Genomic DNA, 17,892 nt, shown 5'->3' on the forward strand with positions numbered 1-17,892 from the left:
AACCGACACCACTTCTCCCCCTTCTCTCCCCACCTCTAGCCTCTCTATCTCACCTTCCACCCCTCCCTGTTCATCCTAGATAACGCCTGCTTGTTCCTTTCCTGACTGAAGTGCAGTGGTCAGGTTTGCAGGAGGCCTTGCCCAGCCTCAGCCTCATCCGTGCTGGGTGAGCCCCTCGTCTGTGCCTCCACCAGGGCTTACTGTGCTGCGGTCCCCACCTGGCTGCCTGCCGTGCAGCAGCAGTAGACTAGTAGTGCCGTGTATCCATCCCACCCAGACAAGCGGTCTAAGTTAACCACAGGATTCCCATTTCCCGTAGGACGTCTGACCCAACTCCAGTGAACGACACATGAGGGAGAGGCTGCTGACAGCGTTCACAGTTTCGACACACCCCTCGCCCCCGATGTTGCCTAGACGCGAGCTGGGAAGTGCCGTGGCCGTCGGACCACCTGCCTAACGTCGGCTCTGAGGATGGGAAGCACCAGGTGAGTCACTGGTCACGTGGGGCCTGCAGCCCTGACAGCCAGGCTTCCCGTGGTGTGAGGGTGATGTTTCTTTACGGTTTAAGCCAGGTGCAGACAAACGCATGCAAACTCAGAGTGTAAACTCCCCAGATGCAGAAACTACAGGACGTTTTCTCAACACCCGTCAGAGCACCTGGGATACAGGGCAGTCTTCTAGACACTCTTTTAAAACGTCATAAATGACAACAGTGCTGGATTATGCTGACACATCCTTACTGTCAAGCCCCAACTTCGGCAGATGACCACATTACACACCTCTTCATAATAAGCAGTTTCCTTTTATTATAACTACATTTTATTATCACATCTCCCTAGAAAACCTTCTGATCAACCACATGGTTCCCAAGTCTTATCAGAAGCACTTTCACGAACCATATCTGGGGTGAATGTGTTTCCTTGGCAGGTGGATAACCCCCGGGTTATGTGTTGATGACTGTCCCCTCTTGGAGATCCCCTCATTTCCGCCGACCTACAGCCCTACCCCACCCCCGCAGTGGAGCCGCATGATGCGTGGCTCAGGGTTCTCCAGAGCCAAACGGCTCAGGGCTAAAACTCAGCGCGGCCGTTTATTAGCTTGTGCGAGAAATAGCTTCCCTGACTGTCAGTTTTGTCACCTGTAAATTGGGATAATAATATAGTTCATTCATCGGTGGGTTATGAAAATTAAATGAATGAAAGTAAAAGCACTTAGCGTTGGGCCCAGCACAGAGTAAGTGCTCCATAAATGGAGTCTATTTGTGGTATTTTAACCCCCTCATTGTACCTAACTGTGCGACCCCACAGGGGTCATGGGGGCCAGGGAAGTGAAGGGAGGACTGGAATGCAGAGGAAGATCTGATCCCCACAAACGTAAAAGCCAGGCTTGGGGAACTTCTTACTTACTGTCCCAGGAGTAAGTAAGTAAGCCAAGCTTGGGGACCCCAGTATGTCTCCCAGTCGTGATGAATGGCCGCCCGTATGCCTGTCTTGTGGGGTGGGTAGTGGAAAGCAGCTTTGGATCACTCTCAAGTCAGTCTGGAGGGAGCAGAACCCCAAGGGCAGACTGAGTAAAAAGAGGAGAGCAGGGCGAGTCCTGGGTCCTGCAGGAAGGAGGAAAGTGCAGCTCAGGAAGGCGGTGCAGGGAAGGCCTGAGCATCCCTCAGCAGCCTGTGCAGGTAGATGCAGCCTCTCCCACCGCGTTGCACAGAGACGGATGGACATGGCAATCAGCAGGTCACGGTCATGGGCTGGGGAGGGTGGGGAAACAATTCAAAACAACAGGACAGGACGACTGCGACAGTGGTGGAACAGGTCACGCTACGGGAACTTAGAAGCAAGACAGCCCATCAGGAAAGCATCACCGAGGAGGCGGGGCTGCAGTGAGCCTGCTGGGCATCACTGGCTTGGCTCTATTCCCAGCACCTGGCACAGTGTGAGGCCCAAAAAAGATGCTCACGTCACTTGCTTGTTGAGTGCATAAGGGACGAATGAATGGAAGGAATTACTAATGTGAATGATAAAGTATGGACATAAAATTTTTTAAAGAAAATCTAATTCTATCTCCTTATGACCAGTCTATAGAGGAAGTGCAACTTACTGGGAACCATATTTTCTAGTGAATAAACATCAGCTGCAGTTGTCTTAGCAGCAACTGAGGGCAGAGATCAGAAGCAGCAGGTGTGATAACACAGGAGAGCATTGTGTGCATCAAAGAGCACAGTCAACAGTGAAAAGGCACCTATAGGATAGGGAAGAATATTTGTAAACCATGTATATCAGAATATATAAAGAATGCCTACAACTCAATAACATAAATAACCCAATTAAAAAATTAACAAAGGACTTAAATAGGTATTTCCCTAAAAAAGATATACAAATGGTCAACAGGCACAAGAAAAGATATTCAACATCACCAGTTATCAGAGGAATGCAAATTAAAACCACCGCAAGATACCACCTCACACCAATTAGGATGGCTACTATCAAAAAACAAAAAATAAATGTTGCCAAAGATGTGGAGAAACTGGAACGCTTGTGCATTGTTGATGGGAATGTAAAGCGGTGCAAGGACTTTGGACAAGAGTATTCTGGTTCCTCAAAAATTCAAACAGAACTACCATACGATCCAGCAGTTTTTATCCTAAGAAAATGCAAACACTAACTCGATAAGATATGTGCACCCCTATTCACTGCTGTATTACTTACAATAGGCATGACATGGAAACAACCTAAGTGTCCATGAAGGGAAGAATGGATAAAGAAGATGTGATATATACACACAATGGAATATTTATTACTCAGCCTTAAAAACGAAAGAGATTCTGTCACAGGCTACAACGTAAATGAACCTTGAGGACATGATGCTCAGTAAAATAAGCAAGTCACAAAAGACAAATACTGTACAATTCCACTTATATGAGGTTCCTAGAATCAAAGTCGTAGAGACAGAAAATGGAATAGTGGCTGCCGGGGGTGGGGAAGGGGAGAAATGCGAAGGTGAACAGGTGCAGAGTTTCCTGTGTTATAAGATGAAAAATTCTGGAGCTCTGTTGTACCAAAATGTGCATGTAGTTAATACTGCTGAACTGCACACTTAAAATTTACCATCTTAACCATTTCTATGTTTTTAGCCACAATTAAAACTTTAAAAATTATGTTTTTTAAATGTCACTTTTAAAATTTTTATTTATTTTTGGCTGCGTTGGGTCTTCGATGCTACACGTGGGTTTTCTCTAGTTGTGGCGAGTGGGGGCTACTCTTCATTGCAGTGCGCGGGCTTCTCATTGCAGTGGCTTCTCTTGTTGCAGAGCACAGGCTCTAGGCGCGTGGGCTCCTGTAGTTGTGGCACGCGGGCTCAGCAGCTGTGGCTCACGGGCTCTAGAGCACAGGCTCAGTAGTTGTGGCGCATGGGCTTAGTTGCTCTGCGGCATGTGGGATCTTCCCGGACCAGGGTTCAAACCCATGTCCCCTGCATTGGCAGGTGGATTCTTAACCACTGCACCACCAGGGAAGTCTGGAGCACGGGCTTTAGGCACGCGGGCTTCAGTAGCTGTGGCTCGCAGGCTCTAGAGCACAGGCTCAGTAGTTGTGGCGCATGGGCTTAGTTGCTCCGCAGCATGTGGGATCTTCCCAGACCAGGGCTCGAACCCGTGTCCCCTGCATTGGCAGGCAGATTCTTAACCACTGCGCCACCAGGGAAGCCCTAAAAATTATTTTTTAAAGAAGTAACAAAGATGGAGGAGGCCCCGGAGATGGGGGAGGTTGTCACCCACAGCTGGTACCAACCACAGGATGTCACTGGGGGGACACCTTTACAGTGGGAGGTGGGGGTCAGGGGGAGGTGGTAGCCTCAATGGCCTCTGGAGACCCCGAGAAGCACAGGGGGAGGGGAGAGCCACCCCAGAGATAAAGAACACGGGGTGCCTGGTGGCCCACGGGGCTGCAGCTGCATGAAGGAGCGCTGGTCCTCAGTGGGAAGCTCAGAGGCATCCACCCCCGACCCCCTCCCACGACCCCCCACCAGAGAGAAGACGGGGGACGGCTGACACGTACTTATCAACTTTAAAGCAAAAAGACGTCTGCTAGCAGGGAAGAGAGGCAGGAAAACGCTGTACGTTGGTCAACCCACTGACCTCAGGCTTTGTTTCTGGCCCTGTGCCTGGACCCCACTTGTGACCAGATGCCCCCACCCCTGTACCATCGCCCTGGGAGAGGGGCCGCCCTGGAAACCTGAGACCCTCCCTCTGGCAAGTTCCCTCGGGGATGAGCCTTCCCCTAAATCCCAGCCCTGCCACATAAGTGGACTCCTAGCACCCCCTTCCCGTCACCCTCCCTCCCTTCATCCCGTCAACAGCCCCCTCTGGTGCTCCCCTGCCCCAGCACCCCCTCCCCTCGCCCCCTCCCTAATGCAGCTAGGTCATCAGCGGGTCACGGGGGGCCTGCTCAGGACCCTTAGATTGCTCCTGATTCCAGAAAAGCATCCACACTCCTTTGCAAGCCAGGCAAACTGACCCTCCAGGATGGAGTCCCAGCCCCATTTTCCAGTCTCCCCCCACACCCTCCCATCACCACCCTCACACACACACCCTTGTCTCCAATTACGCTGAGCTTCATGTAGCTGACATAGGGTCGGGTGGTCCAGGGCCTGTGCCTTTGGGGGTGCTGTGCCCCACTCAGCCCCCCACTCTCCATCCTCCCCACCGAGACCGAGTCTTAGCGCCTTCAGGAAGCCTTCCAGCGTGCAGCCTGCCCACCCAGGCCCTCCTGTAAGCCACCTCTGTACACACAGCTGCACCTGATTTCACGCCTCTTCCATCCTTCCACGGGCATCTTTAGGACAGGACCGCAGCCGCCGACCTCCTGTTCCAGCACAGCGCCTGACACACAGGTATCAAATAAATACTCTCCAGAAGCCTGTTGTACTTGCCGGAAAACTTCTACTGCAGTTGGGTCTGCCCCCGCCAGAGTACACCCCACTACCGGCCCCTTACAGGCCTGCCCAGCCCTGACACTGACCTGGGCCACACGTTGGCCTTGCCCACTCCAGCCGTGCCAGGGGCCAGGGCATCAATTAAACAGGAGTTTGTTGTAGCAGAGCCCAGGCTGCAGTCCCCAGAAGACAGAGCACCAGGGCGCTGGTGCTAAAGGGCAGACAGCAGCGCCCAGGTCCCTCCTGCCTCCTGCCCGGGCTTCGGTTCAAGGCCACGGAGATACCTGTGTCACTCCTTCTGCTGAGTGGCTGCTGGCAAGCCAAGCTCACGAAGGACTAAGTGAAAACCGTCATCTGCAAAACTAGAGTCTCACCAACACCACCTACAGGATCTTCTACCGGACAAGTGCAAGGTCACCCCGAGAAGGAATGACAGACGCTTGAGAACATTTCTGCCACTCTTCTGCACCCCTGCCTGACCTGACTGATCCAGCCTGGGCACCAGACGTGCACCTGCTGACTCCCAACCCGACACCCCTGTGTACCTTGGCCGGGCCCTGACACTCTCACATCTGAGGGCTGGCCCTGCCCGGCCCAGGCCCAGCCTTCGGGAGTCAAGAAACCCCAGCTGAACACTTCAAGTGGTTCAGCGTCAGCCTTCCCTTGGGAGCGGGATACATGGTGAGGAGCCTCAGGAACCACTCAGCTCGTGAGTCCAACGCCTGTCTGTCCTTTAGCCCCGTGACCTGGGGCACGTCACTTATCCTCTCAAAGCCTCAGTTTTCAATTACACATCAATTTTTTTTAAGCCTCAGCTTTCTCTCATATAAAATGGCGATGTTTTTGCCTACTCCCCTGGGGTGGCTGTAATGACAGTGAAATCCTGCTGGGCACGACCGGCACGGTGGCAGGCAAGTGTACGACGACAGCACACACTATGACCATGATGGGATTGTTAGCATCATTCTATTTCTGCTGGTCCTGCTTGGGTCCCAGCCTCCAGTTCTACTGCCTGTCATGTTCCAAAGCCCCACCTGGGACTCCGGCTCCAGCATCTGGATCCCGCATGAGTCCCCTGCATGGAGTCCCAGCCCCTTGGCCCTGGCACCCGCCTTCTCTACGCGTGTCCAGCAGTGGGTGTTCCAGACCAGCTCCCCTGGCCGACTCCCAGGAAACCCCTGGGAGCTGAAATCAGCGTGAGGGTGAGTATTTACACCAGGGAAAGCAGAAAATCAGATCAGGTTTCCTTTTTTTTTTTTTTTCCTTTTTTCTCCAGAGAGCCAATTTACCAACATCCTGCTTAGTCATCCAGAGCCCAGAATCCTGCTCTTTGAGCCCAAACCGCAGCTCTCAGCCAGGGCCCCACTGGCCCTCCTCGAGAGCCTGGCCTTGCGACGTGCAGGGCCTGCCGGGCTCCCGTTCCACATGCAGAGCGGAGCACTCATCGGCCCTACCCACCTGTCCAGAGTCTAGAACCCGACCCCTGTGCAGACCCTGACCCTGACCGCTCCTCCCTCAGCCACGGGCCCCTCCACACAGCAGCCCCGCTCAAACAAAGTGTTTTCCAAACGCCACGGAGAACACCTACACCACAAGCGGATCCAACGTGCTCAGTATCCACCAGGCACCCTTCAATGCTGCTTGGGCCAGGAATCTTGCTCCAGGTATGTCATGAAGGGGGGCCCAGGGCCCTCGCTGCAGACATGTCCTTCTCGGCCACAGCTGCAGCTCTGAAATAAGCCCTTCTCCCCAAATACCCCAGTAGATAAATATTCTTGAAATGATGATGGATAGCCTCCCCATACCCCATCCATGCCCGTGGGGCACCTGTGTGCAGATGTAGCCGCCGGGAGCGGCTGCTGAAGCCACAGTGGAGCTGGTGTTTTGAGGACCGCTCTCAGCGGGCTAAACTCAGCTTTCGGGAAAGTCAGGGGTCCCGAGTGACTTGTCCCCCAAGGTCCCAGAAGGCCAAGGATTTGTGTGTACAAAGCAAAAACAAATTGAAGAGCTAAAAGGACCTAGAAATCATGGCAAAGTGCACCCATCCATCTGACAGTAAAGAGTGAAAAAACAAAATAGGGGCAAAACCCCAGAAGCACAAAGAAACCAGCACCTGAGAACGACAGACCTGCTCCAGAGGATGCTGCAAAGACCAAAGACACAATACATGCAAAGTGCCTGGCACAGGTGGTGCTTAATAAATGTTTTGTGGCGACCACCCATCTTTAACATGCTGTCCGAATTAAAGTTCAGTGAGCTTGATATTACCAGTCACCTTGATTCTCAGGGAAAATGGAACTCATTTTTATATGTAGAAACACTTATTTAGAAACTGGGGCTGAGAATTTTGTTACTCTTGAAGAGATTTTTCAACAAGTTCTATTTCAGTGTTTTAATTATGAATACCCCAAGTACTGTTTGTCAGTAAACTTGAGGTTGGCATACGTGGTTTTAAGATCTGTTAAATGTGATAAAAATTAAAGAGAAAAGGTTTACTTTCCGACAGGGACAAGACAGTCAAAGCTCAGTTAGGAGAGGCAAAAGGAAAGTGAAAGAGAACAAGTGAAAGCAAAAGAGAAAAGCGGGAAGAGGTTACCGGAGCAGCAGACAGCCAGGGAAAAGGAAAGAAAGATCTTCCTAAACATGCTTAAGGAGAAACGCCCAAATCCAACTTTCGCCCTCACTCAGCAGCCCCTACTAACCGCTTATCCAATTCTCTGCCACCCAACCCCTCCCCTTGCCTCCCTCCCACCCCACGGTGCTGATGACCAGGGCAGGAGGGTTATACCAAAAAAATCAAAACTCACTTGTACTGCTATAGTCGGCAGCCACTCCTGGCCGCAGTGACTACCCGGAATCCCAGCTGGTGTTAAAATCAGCCTAATTTCCTTCAAACGTTGTTATTAGCAGTGTAATATAGTGCCCAGAGGCTTCTCCACTAAAGGACACATCTAGACACTTCTAGAATGCAGCTTTCGCTAAGGCAGAAACAGAAGCACGATTTGAGAAGATTTTAAGGAAGTTGACCTCCCAGCCAGGGCACTGATTATCTAGATCTCTCAAAGTACTTTCCATACAATTCTATGTTTAAAAAATCAAATTCCGGAATTCCGTGGCAGTCCAGTGGATAGGACTCCTTGCTCTCACTGCCAGGGCCCCAGGTTCCATCCCTGGTCGGGGAACTAGGATCTCGCAAGCCACGCAGCACAGCAAAAAAAAAAAAATCCAATTCCACAGACTCAACAAAAGGATGAACTTGGATACAGGTTCCCGGGCCCGGGGACTCAGATCAGTCTACCATCCTGATTGTGGACCCCTGGAGGCAAAGACATTTCTCAGAGCCCGAAAGGTGCTATAGTACAGAGATGATGGCTGGTAGCGGTGCTCCCCAGTCCCCTGAGAACCCACAGCGAACATGGCTCATCCATCCCAGTCACAAAACCAGCTCAGCGCTCCAAGCAGCCCTACAAATTGATTACAGATGAACCTATCTGATAGGAAGAACAAAAGGATCTTTAACATAAAACAAGCAAAGCAAAAAGAAACGAAACAAAAAAGAACCACCTGTGTTAAAACCTCAGCTTTGTGACTTCCTAGCTGTGCGAACTCAGTTTCACCTCTAAGTTAATCGATAATGATGACTGTCCTGCAACTGTCACAGGGCTCGTGGCCAGCGCCTGGCCCACAGCAAAGCAGCTCAGTGGCTCTCATCACGGTCCCAGGGGCTGCCTCTCCTTTTCTCTCTCCATCCCATCTTCCCAACACCCCAGAGGCCAATGAACTGGTTAGACTTCTCGGCTGAGGATAACTGAAGAACACCAGCAGCTCACCTTGCTTAGAGCCCAGATCCCTAAGGCACCCTTTCATCTTCTGCCAACCTCTTGCTTCCAAGTCAGAAGCCCTTGAGCACAGATGCTGAATACGAGAGTCACGTTTTCAACTTTACAAATAGACACAACCTAGGGTCAATAATGATATGAATTACATTTGCTAAGTAACCAACACTGATTCACTTTAGGATGTGACTTGCCCTAAATTCTTGGTTCTTATTGATAAGGCCATATTATAAGACTGCAACCTTTACCTCTGTGAGGTGTTACATTAAAAATAAAGCTACAGGGCTTCCCTGGTGGCGCAGTGGTTAAGAATCCGCCTGTCAATGCAGGGGACACGGGTTCGAGCCCTGGTCCGGGAAGATCCCACATGCCGCGGACCACCTAAGCCCATGCACCACAACTACTGAGCCTGCGCTCTAGAGCCCACGAGCCACAACTACTGAAGCCTGTGCACCTAAAGCCCGTACTCCGCGACAAGAGAAGCCACCGCAGTGAGAAGCCCACGTACCACAACGAAGAGTAGCCCCCGCTTCCTGCAACTAGAGAAAGCCCGCACGCAGCAACGAAGACCCAACGCAGCCAAAAAAATTAAATAAATAAATTCATTAAAAAATAATAATAAAACTACGGAGAACCTACTGTATAGCACAGGGAACTCTACTCAGTGTTCTGTGGTGACCAAATTGGAAGGAAATCCAAAAAAGGGGATATATGTATACGTATAGCTGATTCACTTTTGCTGTACAGTAGAAACTAACACAACATTGTAAAGCACCTATACTCCAATAAAAAAATTTTTTAATTTAAAAAAATAAAAATAAAGCTACACGGTTTGGTTAGAGTATACCACATGTATAGAATTTGAGATCAGAATGATAAAATGCATTAAAGTTCCTATGATGGGCCTCTACTTCTGCTGGGATAGCAGTGTCGCTCTGGATTCAACACATTGAGTTTATTCATTAGTGTTGAGAATAAAACTGTCAGCAGGATGTATTTTGAGAGAAATATATGAAATTAAACAATGACAATGTCAAAAGTAGCCACAAATCCCAGAAACGGTGCATCTATTAGTTTAGAATATGTTTTTCTTCTAAAGATACATTCCTTAAACTATACAAAAACATACTCGGAAGTGATGCTATGCTATTGAACCTTGCACATGAACAAAAATATTAAAACGTGTTTAAAAAGCTTCCACGGTGAACCAACCAAACACAGCACACACTGGCAGGGTCAAAGCCCTGTGCCTGCCTGGGGTGGAATGCCAAGTAAAAACAGAGATGCTTATTAAATGCCTTTGATCCTGTGGCAGGTGGCTGTTTTGCAAAATCAACTAAAATAGCTTTGCGAGGACTGCACTTCGTCTTAAGCTAAATTAACCCATAAGACTTCTCACTTTCATTCGCACTACATTTTTTTTATCAGTGTAAAAATACTTTATAGATTATTTTTTTCTTTGCAGTCTTTGGAAGTGTTTTCACTGCTCATTTGCCCTAGAATTACTCCGTAGGCGGGAAAGTTTGCTTCCCCAAAGAATGGCCTTTTGCCCTCGAATCCATTTTATTCTCGGGTTGCCCAAACGGTAAAGAAGGTTCAGTTAAGAACCGAGGTCGCATGTCTCACACAGTGCGACAAGGGCACATGCTCATTCTGGATTGGATTCCTGGGTGTATCCGTTGCATGCGAACGACCCTGCCCACGACCTTCCCACAGGGCGCCTGGAAGACGGTCCAGCTCCCACCCCGGGCCCGTGCCAGGGCTGCCCTACGAGTGGTCCCGCGTGGGCATTTCCTAGGTTCCCCTCGGAACCTGGCAATGACCACGCACAGTCCCGCATCCTCCCCAGGGTGCGCAGCGCTCCGGTGGGTCTCCGGTTCTGAAGTCACAAGGATGACCCGGCCGGCAGGGGACCAGGAGCCGGACGCAGAAACCGCGTCTGAGCTGCATGGGACCCCCGGACCTGCTCCTTTAAAGACACGGCCCTCCGACCCGGACCCAGCCAGACGCCCCTGACGACCCCTCGGAGCGGGTTCGTCCCTGCCCGGGGCGAATGTAAGCAGATGCAACTCTCGGTCCACGAAGGCGGCCCCGCGCTCCCGGCAACCCGCACGTACCCAAGTCGCCCAGGAAGCTGCCGTCTGCGGCACGGGTCTCCATGCCACCGGCTCCCCGCGTCCCGGCTCTGCGGCCCCGCCACTAGCACCGCCCGCTGGGCGGGGCCAATCGGCGTCGCCGCTCGTCCAGGAGAGGCGGCCGCGCGCTCTGGGAGTTGTAGTTCCAGGCCCGGCCGGCGCGGCTCCCCCAGCTCAGGGCCTTCGCCAAGCCGCAGACACCTGCGTCTGACTCCGCGCTCGCCGCTGGTGTTTGCTAGGCAAACGTGTTCACGTGCAAAATATTCTTGTGCAAACCGTGCCGTGTGTCCATGTGCAGAGGGTGTCAGTGTGCAAAACGTGTCCATACGTCCCTCTGCAAAACACGTGTCCAGGTGCAAAATATGTCCACATGCAAAACGTGCCCGTATGTCCATGTGCACAGCGCGTCCGTGTCAGTGTGCAAAACGTGTCTAAGTGCAGAACAAGTGTCCGTGTGCAAAACATTTCCACATGTCCAAGTATCCACGGGCAAAATCAGCGTCCGTGTGCAAAATATGTATGTGCATGCAAATTGCGCCCATGTGTCCACGTGCAGAACATGTCCTGTGTCCGTGTGTAAAACGTGTCCACGTGTCTAAGTGTCCGTGTGCAAAAGTGTCCAGCTGCTACAACTCACTACCTTCCTTTGTATTGAATCGACCTCAGCAAAGCTCCAGAGCCTCCCCGCCCCTCCCCCCATACTTTCATTTTAAAGACACACTTCCTACCCGAGTTGGCATACCCCTGTTTCTTTCATCTTTCCAGAGAAATCATAAATTCCAAATTGTTCAGTTTCGTTAAAACGCACGCATACACCACGCCTTTTGAAGTCTCATGACAGAAATGAAGACTCTGTTTACAAATGATTCCAAGTGGGCGATTGCGTAATCGATTGCAGCCACATCACGGGACCTGTACTGAGCCTAAATGCAGAAGTTAGTTTGAGCTGAAAAGTAAAAATAGCAGGAATGATCCCATCTGGAAACACATAAGGACTAGCAGAGAGCAGACCCAGGAGAGGTCTCCCCTAAGACTGAGTCTTTACCACCAGTCCGGCGCTGTACCCACAAGGGTTTGAACCCCGTCTATCCGAATCCCAAGCGCGGGGAAATTCATAGCCCCAGGCCTGGAAGTGACATTTCAAGCCTATTAGCAATATGTGTTTATAACCTTTTTGCCACTTGTCTACCAAAATTAGGCTCTTGCATTTTTCTTGCAAGTTTCTTGCATTTTTTACTAAGTGCAGTACATTTTTTAATGAATATATTTGCCCAGGGGATGTTATGTTTTTCCCTATGACAATGCCGTGTGTTTGTATGTTTGTATTTTCTTCAATATTTCTTCCTTAACAAAGGATCATCTAGATCTGAGTATAGACTATATTTTAAAATTTATATTTATATATGTATATACCATATATTTATATACTTATGTATAGATGTATTTATATCTGTATCTGTATGCATATATACACACATATATGTGTATGCAAGTATTTACTAAATATATTAGAAAGCAAACATTTCCTTATTATTAGCTTACTATGTTATAATTTTTCTCCACTCTGTTGCTTGATTTCAACCTTTTCTTGTAGAAAAGATTTTTTAAGTTTTTATATATTCAGAAATATATTCTCTTAGAGTATTTCTTTTATCTTCAATATTCTGAATGTATTTACCCACCAAGAGCCAGAATATGTATATTATTCTGTTTTGTTCTGTTCTGTTAAGTCTTTAACCCATCTGGAATTTGTTGCTATGTGTAGAATCTAAGGTAATTTTTTTCTGAACTTAAAAAGAATTGTTCCCAAAATACTTATTATGTAGTAATTCATTTATCTATTTTTTTGTTAATCTCTAAGGCTACTATTTTTTTTGCTAACCTACTAAGGCAAGGCTTTCAGGGGTTTCTCCTGAATGCCCCAGGTGTTCAGCAAGGTCTTTCTTTCCTCTCTGGTAGGTCAGAACTCAAATGTCTTCCAAGCCTGTGTGAGCTCTGGTACTTGGTAATTCTACAGCTCCCCAGGAGTCTTTTTCTGGGAGTTCTTTTCCTGACCTCTTGGAGTCTCTCGCTATACATGTGAAACTTAGTATTCAGTCAGACTTTAGTGAACCCCTATGCAAATTTCTGGAGTTCTTCACATATCTTTCTCCTCCTTGTGTACTGTCCCAAAAATTCAAACCACCTTAGTTTCTTGAAACTCAAATTTCTGTTTCCTTAGCTCAACAATACCATCATTCTATGTGGGGTTCTCCCTTCCCACCCATGGTGCAATACATGCATCCAGTCAGAAAGCTTGTTTGTTCACTTTCTTTCAGTTCAGGGATCAAAGTGCTGGGCTATCTCTTGTTCAAAGTCTGAAAATAGTTGTTGTAAATGTTTTTCCCAGTTTTCCAGAAATTTATAGTGAAAAGCTAAAATGACACCAGTTACTTCATCATGGCCAGAAAGCAAAATGCTGTTTTGGTGTTTTTAGTTTTAACAACTATTAATGCGTGATTAAACTTGTTTTGCCTAAAATTTCCCAATTCTCCATGCCAATGGTTACTGTCTAGGAGCATCCTGAAGGAAATGTGAATGCCATGGTGGGTCCAGTGGGCTGGCTGCTGGAGTCCGTGACTCAACTACACTTCCACAGCAGGTGCTCTTGAACGAGTTCACCTCCAGTGCCATCACAGTCAATCCTTTGCACCACACAGATCCATTTCTCCACACACATTTGGGGAGCAGTTCCTCCGTGGTTCCCAAGGCCCTCTCAAGGGGGAACTTAGGAAAAGAAGGTTTACTTGTTGATCTTATTATTCTATCCATTATTGAAAGTGAGTATTGACGTCTCCAACTATGTTGTTTAATTGCCTATTTCTCTCTTCATTTCTGCAGTTTTTTTCTTCATGTGTTTCGGAGTTCTGTTATTAGGTGCATATCTATTTATAACTGGTATCTCTTCCTTATGAATTGATACTTATATAAATTTCCCTCCTTATCTCTAGGAATATCTTTTTTGTTTCAAAGTATGTTTTGTCTTCTATTAGTATAGCCATTTCAGCTTTCTTATGGGTGAATATACTCCCATCCTTTTACTTTCAATATATTTATATCTTTGGATCTAGAGTGTCTCTCCTGCAAACAGACTATAGTTATATCATCTTTTAATCCATTCTGCTGAACTCTCTACTAATTCTCCTTTTGATTTGTTGTTTAATCCATTCACATTTAATTATATTTATATAGTTGGATTAACGTCTTGCCATTTTATTTTTTGTTTTCTATGTCTCATGTCTTATTTGTTTCTCTGTTCCTCCGTTACTGCTTTCATTTGCATTAAGTAATATTTTCTATTGTAGCATTTTCATTTCTTTAATTTTGTTTGTTTATTTTAGTTTTTCTCTAGGGTTTGCTATATACATCTTATCGGAATCAGCTTCAGATTTATACTAGCTTAATTCAGTGATATATAAAAATGCTACACCTATTTAGATCTAATCCATTTTTTCCTTTTGCATTATTATTGTCATACATATTACACATACAAATGTTACAAACCCAAGAATACATTCTTATAATTATTACCTTACCATCTGTTGTCATTTCCTTAGCCAAATGCAGCTTTGCCCCCACTTACCTCCTTTGTGCTTTTATTGGCAACTGTACTGTACATATATTTCATTTCTACATGTTATAAGCCCCAATAAGCCCAATATTACATTATGTACATATTATTTCATGGCTTTTAAAATTAGTTATGAGAATGAAGAAGAAAAATATGCATTTATACTGTTTTTTATCTTTATGTAATAAATTTTACCAGAGTTCTTTGCTTTTCATGCAGATTCAGATTACCATTTGTGGTCACTTGGTTTCAACCTGAAGAACTTCTTTAGTATTTGTTGCAATGCAGATCTGCTAGCAAAAAATTCTTTCAGTTTTTGTTTATTTGGGACAGTCTTTTATTCACTTTCACTTTTGAAACATAAAGTTGCTGGATATAGGATCCTTGGTTGACAGTTTTTTTTCTTTGAGTACTTTAAATATGTCATCTCACTGTCTTCTAGATTCCGCTGTTTCTGCTGAGAAGTCGGCTGTTAATCTTATCAGGGGTCTATTATAAGCGACAAGTTATTTTTTTGTTGCTGCTTTCAAGATTTTGTCCTTGTCTTTGACTTTGAGCATTTTTTTCCTATGATGTGTTTGTTTGTGACTCTCTGAATTTATACCACTTGGAGTTCATTGAGCTTCCTGGATGTCTATATTATTATTTTTCCATCAATTTGGGGAGTTTTTAGCTATTATTTCTCCAAATATATTTTCTTCTCTGTTCTCTCTCCTCTCCTGCTACTCCCATTATACATAGGTTAATGTACTCTGAGTAGTATTCCATTGTATGTATGTACCATATCTTATTTATCCATTCATCTGTCGATGGACACTTAGGTTGCTTCCATGTCCTGGCTATTATAAATAGAGCTGCAATGAACATTGTGTTACATGACTCTTCTTGAATTATGATTTTCTCAGGGTATATGCCCAGTAGTGGGGTTGCTGGGCCTTATGGTAGTTCTATTTTTAGTTTTTTAAGGAACCTCCATACTGTTCTCCATAGTGGCTGCACCAATTTACATTCCCACCAAAAGTGCAAGAGGGTTCCCTTTTCTCCACACCCTCTCCAGCATTTATTGTTTGTGGATTTTTTTGATGATGGCCATTCTGACTGGTGTGAGATGATATCTCAATGTAGTTTTGATTTGCATTTCTCTAATGATTAATGATGTTGAGCATTCTTTCATGTGTTTCTTGGCAATCTGTATATCTTCTTTGGAGAAATGTCTGTTTAGGTCTTCTGCCCATTTTTGGATTGGGTTGTTTGTTTTTTTGATACTGAGCTGCATGAGCTGCTTGTAAATTTTGGAGATTAATCCTTTGTCAGTTGCTTCATTTGCAAATATTTTCTCCCATTCTGAGGGTTGTCTTTTCATCTTGTTTGTGTTTTCCTTTGCTGTGTAAAAGCTTTTAAGTTTCATCAGGTCCCATTTGTTTATTTTTGTTTTTATTTCCATTACTCTAGGAGATGGGTCAAAAAGGATCTTGCTGTGATGTATGTCATAGAGTGTTCTGCCTATGTTTTCCTCTAAGAGTTTTATAGTATCTGCCCTTACATTTAGGTCTTTAATCCATTTTGAGTTTATTTTTGTGTATGTTGTTAGGGAGTGTTCTAATTTCACTCTTTACATTTAGCTGTCCAGTTTTCCCAGCACCACTTATTGAAGAGTCTGTCTTTTCTCCATTGTATATTCTTGCCTCCTTTATCAAAGATAAGGTGACCATATGTGTGTGGGTTTATCTCTGGTCATTCTATCCTGTTCCACTATCTATTTCTGTTTTTGTGCCAGTACCATTCTGTCTTGATTACTGTAGCTTTGTAGTATAGTCGGAAGACAGGGAGCCTGATTCTTCCAGCTCCGTTTTTCTTTCTCAAGATTGCTTTGGCTATTCGGGGTCTTTTGTGTTTCCATACAAATTGTGAAATTTTTTGTTCTAGTTCTGTGAAAAATGCCAGTGGTAGTTTGATAGGGATTGCGTTGAATCTGTAGATTGCTTTGGGTAGTATAGTCATTTTCACAATATTGATTCTTCCAATCCAAGAACATGGTATATCTCTCCATCTATTTGTATCATCTTTGATTTGTTTCATCAGTGTCTTATAATTTGCTGCATACAGGACTTTTGTGTCCTTAGGTAGGTTTATTCCTAGGTATTTTATTCTTTTTGTTGCAGTGGTAAATGGGAGTGTTTCCTTAATTTCTCTTTCAGATTTTTTTATCATTAGTGTATAGGAATGCAAGAGACTTCTGTGCATAAATTTTGTATCCTGCTACTTTACCAAATTCATTGATTAGCTCTAGTAGTTTTCTGGTAGCATCTTTAGTATTCTCTATGTATAGTTTCATGTCATCTGCAAACAGTGACAGCTTTACTTCTTACCCGATTTGGATTCCTTTTATTTCTTTTTCTTCTCTGATTGCTGTGGCTAAAAGTTCCAAAACTATAAAACTATGTTGAATAATAGTGGTGAGAGTGGGCAACCTTGTCTTGCTCCTGATCTTAGTGGAAGTGGTTTCAGTTTTTCACCATTGAGACCAATGTTGGCTGTGGGTTTGTCATATATGACCTTTATTATGTTGAGGTAACTTCCCTCTCCGCCTACTTCCTGAAGGGATTTTATCATAAATGGGTGTTGAATTTTGTCAAAAGCTTTCTCTGCATCTATTGAGATGATCATATGGTTTTACTCTTTCAGTTTATTAATATGGTGTATCACATTGATTGATTTGCGTATACTGAAGAATCCTTGCATTTCTGGGATAAACCCCACTTGATCATGGTGTATGATCCATTTAATGTGCTCTTGGATTCTGTTTGCTAGTATTTTATTAAGGATTTTTGCATCTATGTTCATCAGTGATATTGGCCTGTAGTTTTCTTTCTTTGTGGCTTCTTTGTCTGATTTTGGTATCAGGATGATGCTGGCCTCATAGAATGAGTTTGGGAGTGTTCCTACCTCTGCTATATTTTGGAAGAGTTTGAGAAGGATAGGTGTTAGCTCTTCTCTAAATGTTTGATAGAATTTGCCTGTGCAGCCATCTGGTCTTGGGCTTTTGTTTGTTGGAAGATTTTTAATCACAGTTTCAATTTCAGTGCTTGTGATTGGTCTGTTCATATTTTCTATTTCTTCCTGGTTCAGTCTTGGAAGGTTGTGCATTTCTAAGAAATTGTCCATTTCTTCCAGGTTGTTCATTTTATTAGCTTATATTTGCTTGTAGTAATCTCTCATGATCCTTTCTATTGCTGCAGTGTCAGTTATTACTTCTCCTTTTTCATTTCTAATTCTATTGATTTGAGTCTTCTCCCTTTTATTTCTTGATGAGTCTGGCTAATGGTTTATCAGTTCTGTTTATCTTCTCAAAGAACCAGCTTTTAGTTTTATTGACCTT

The 17,892-nt window shown here is 45.7% G+C and overlaps 1 protein-coding gene and 1 long non-coding RNA gene across 8 annotated transcripts in view; one reads left to right on the plus strand and one right to left on the minus strand.

The window, feature by feature from the left end:
- Positions 1–11,042, minus strand: part of ASB13 (ankyrin repeat and SOCS box containing 13) — a 27,703-nt gene extending 16,661 nt beyond the window's left edge. For 3 of the 5 annotated variants that reach the window (XM_067700286.1, XM_067700305.1, XM_067700324.1), the window contains exon 1: positions 10,886–11,042. In XM_067700286.1, the coding sequence (XP_067556387.1) occupies positions 10,886–10,928 (43 nt within the window). In that variant the 5' untranslated portion in view covers positions 10,929–11,042. Of the gene's footprint in view, positions 1–2,100; positions 2,242–7,739; positions 7,870–10,885 lie in introns of those variants that run through there. The other 2 variants (XM_067700297.1, XM_067700314.1) reach the window with 2 other exon arrangements.
- LOC137203682 (uncharacterized) overlaps positions 1–14,715 on the plus strand; it is a 62,666-nt gene extending 47,951 nt beyond the window's left edge. For 2 of the 3 annotated variants that reach the window (XR_010933239.1, XR_010933237.1), the window contains exons 6-7: positions 320–485; positions 10,234–14,715. This is a non-coding gene — a long non-coding RNA (uncharacterized lncRNA). Of the gene's footprint in view, positions 1–319; positions 486–2,713; positions 7,870–10,233 lie in introns of those variants that run through there. The other variant, XR_010933238.1, reaches the window with a different exon arrangement.
- Positions 14,716–17,892: the final 3,177 nt, after the last annotated feature.

The sequence above is a fragment of the Pseudorca crassidens genome, chromosome 1, assembly GCF_039906515.1.
Source record: "Pseudorca crassidens isolate mPseCra1 chromosome 1, mPseCra1.hap1, whole genome shotgun sequence".
NCBI lineage: Eukaryota > Metazoa > Chordata > Mammalia > Artiodactyla > Delphinidae > Pseudorca > Pseudorca crassidens.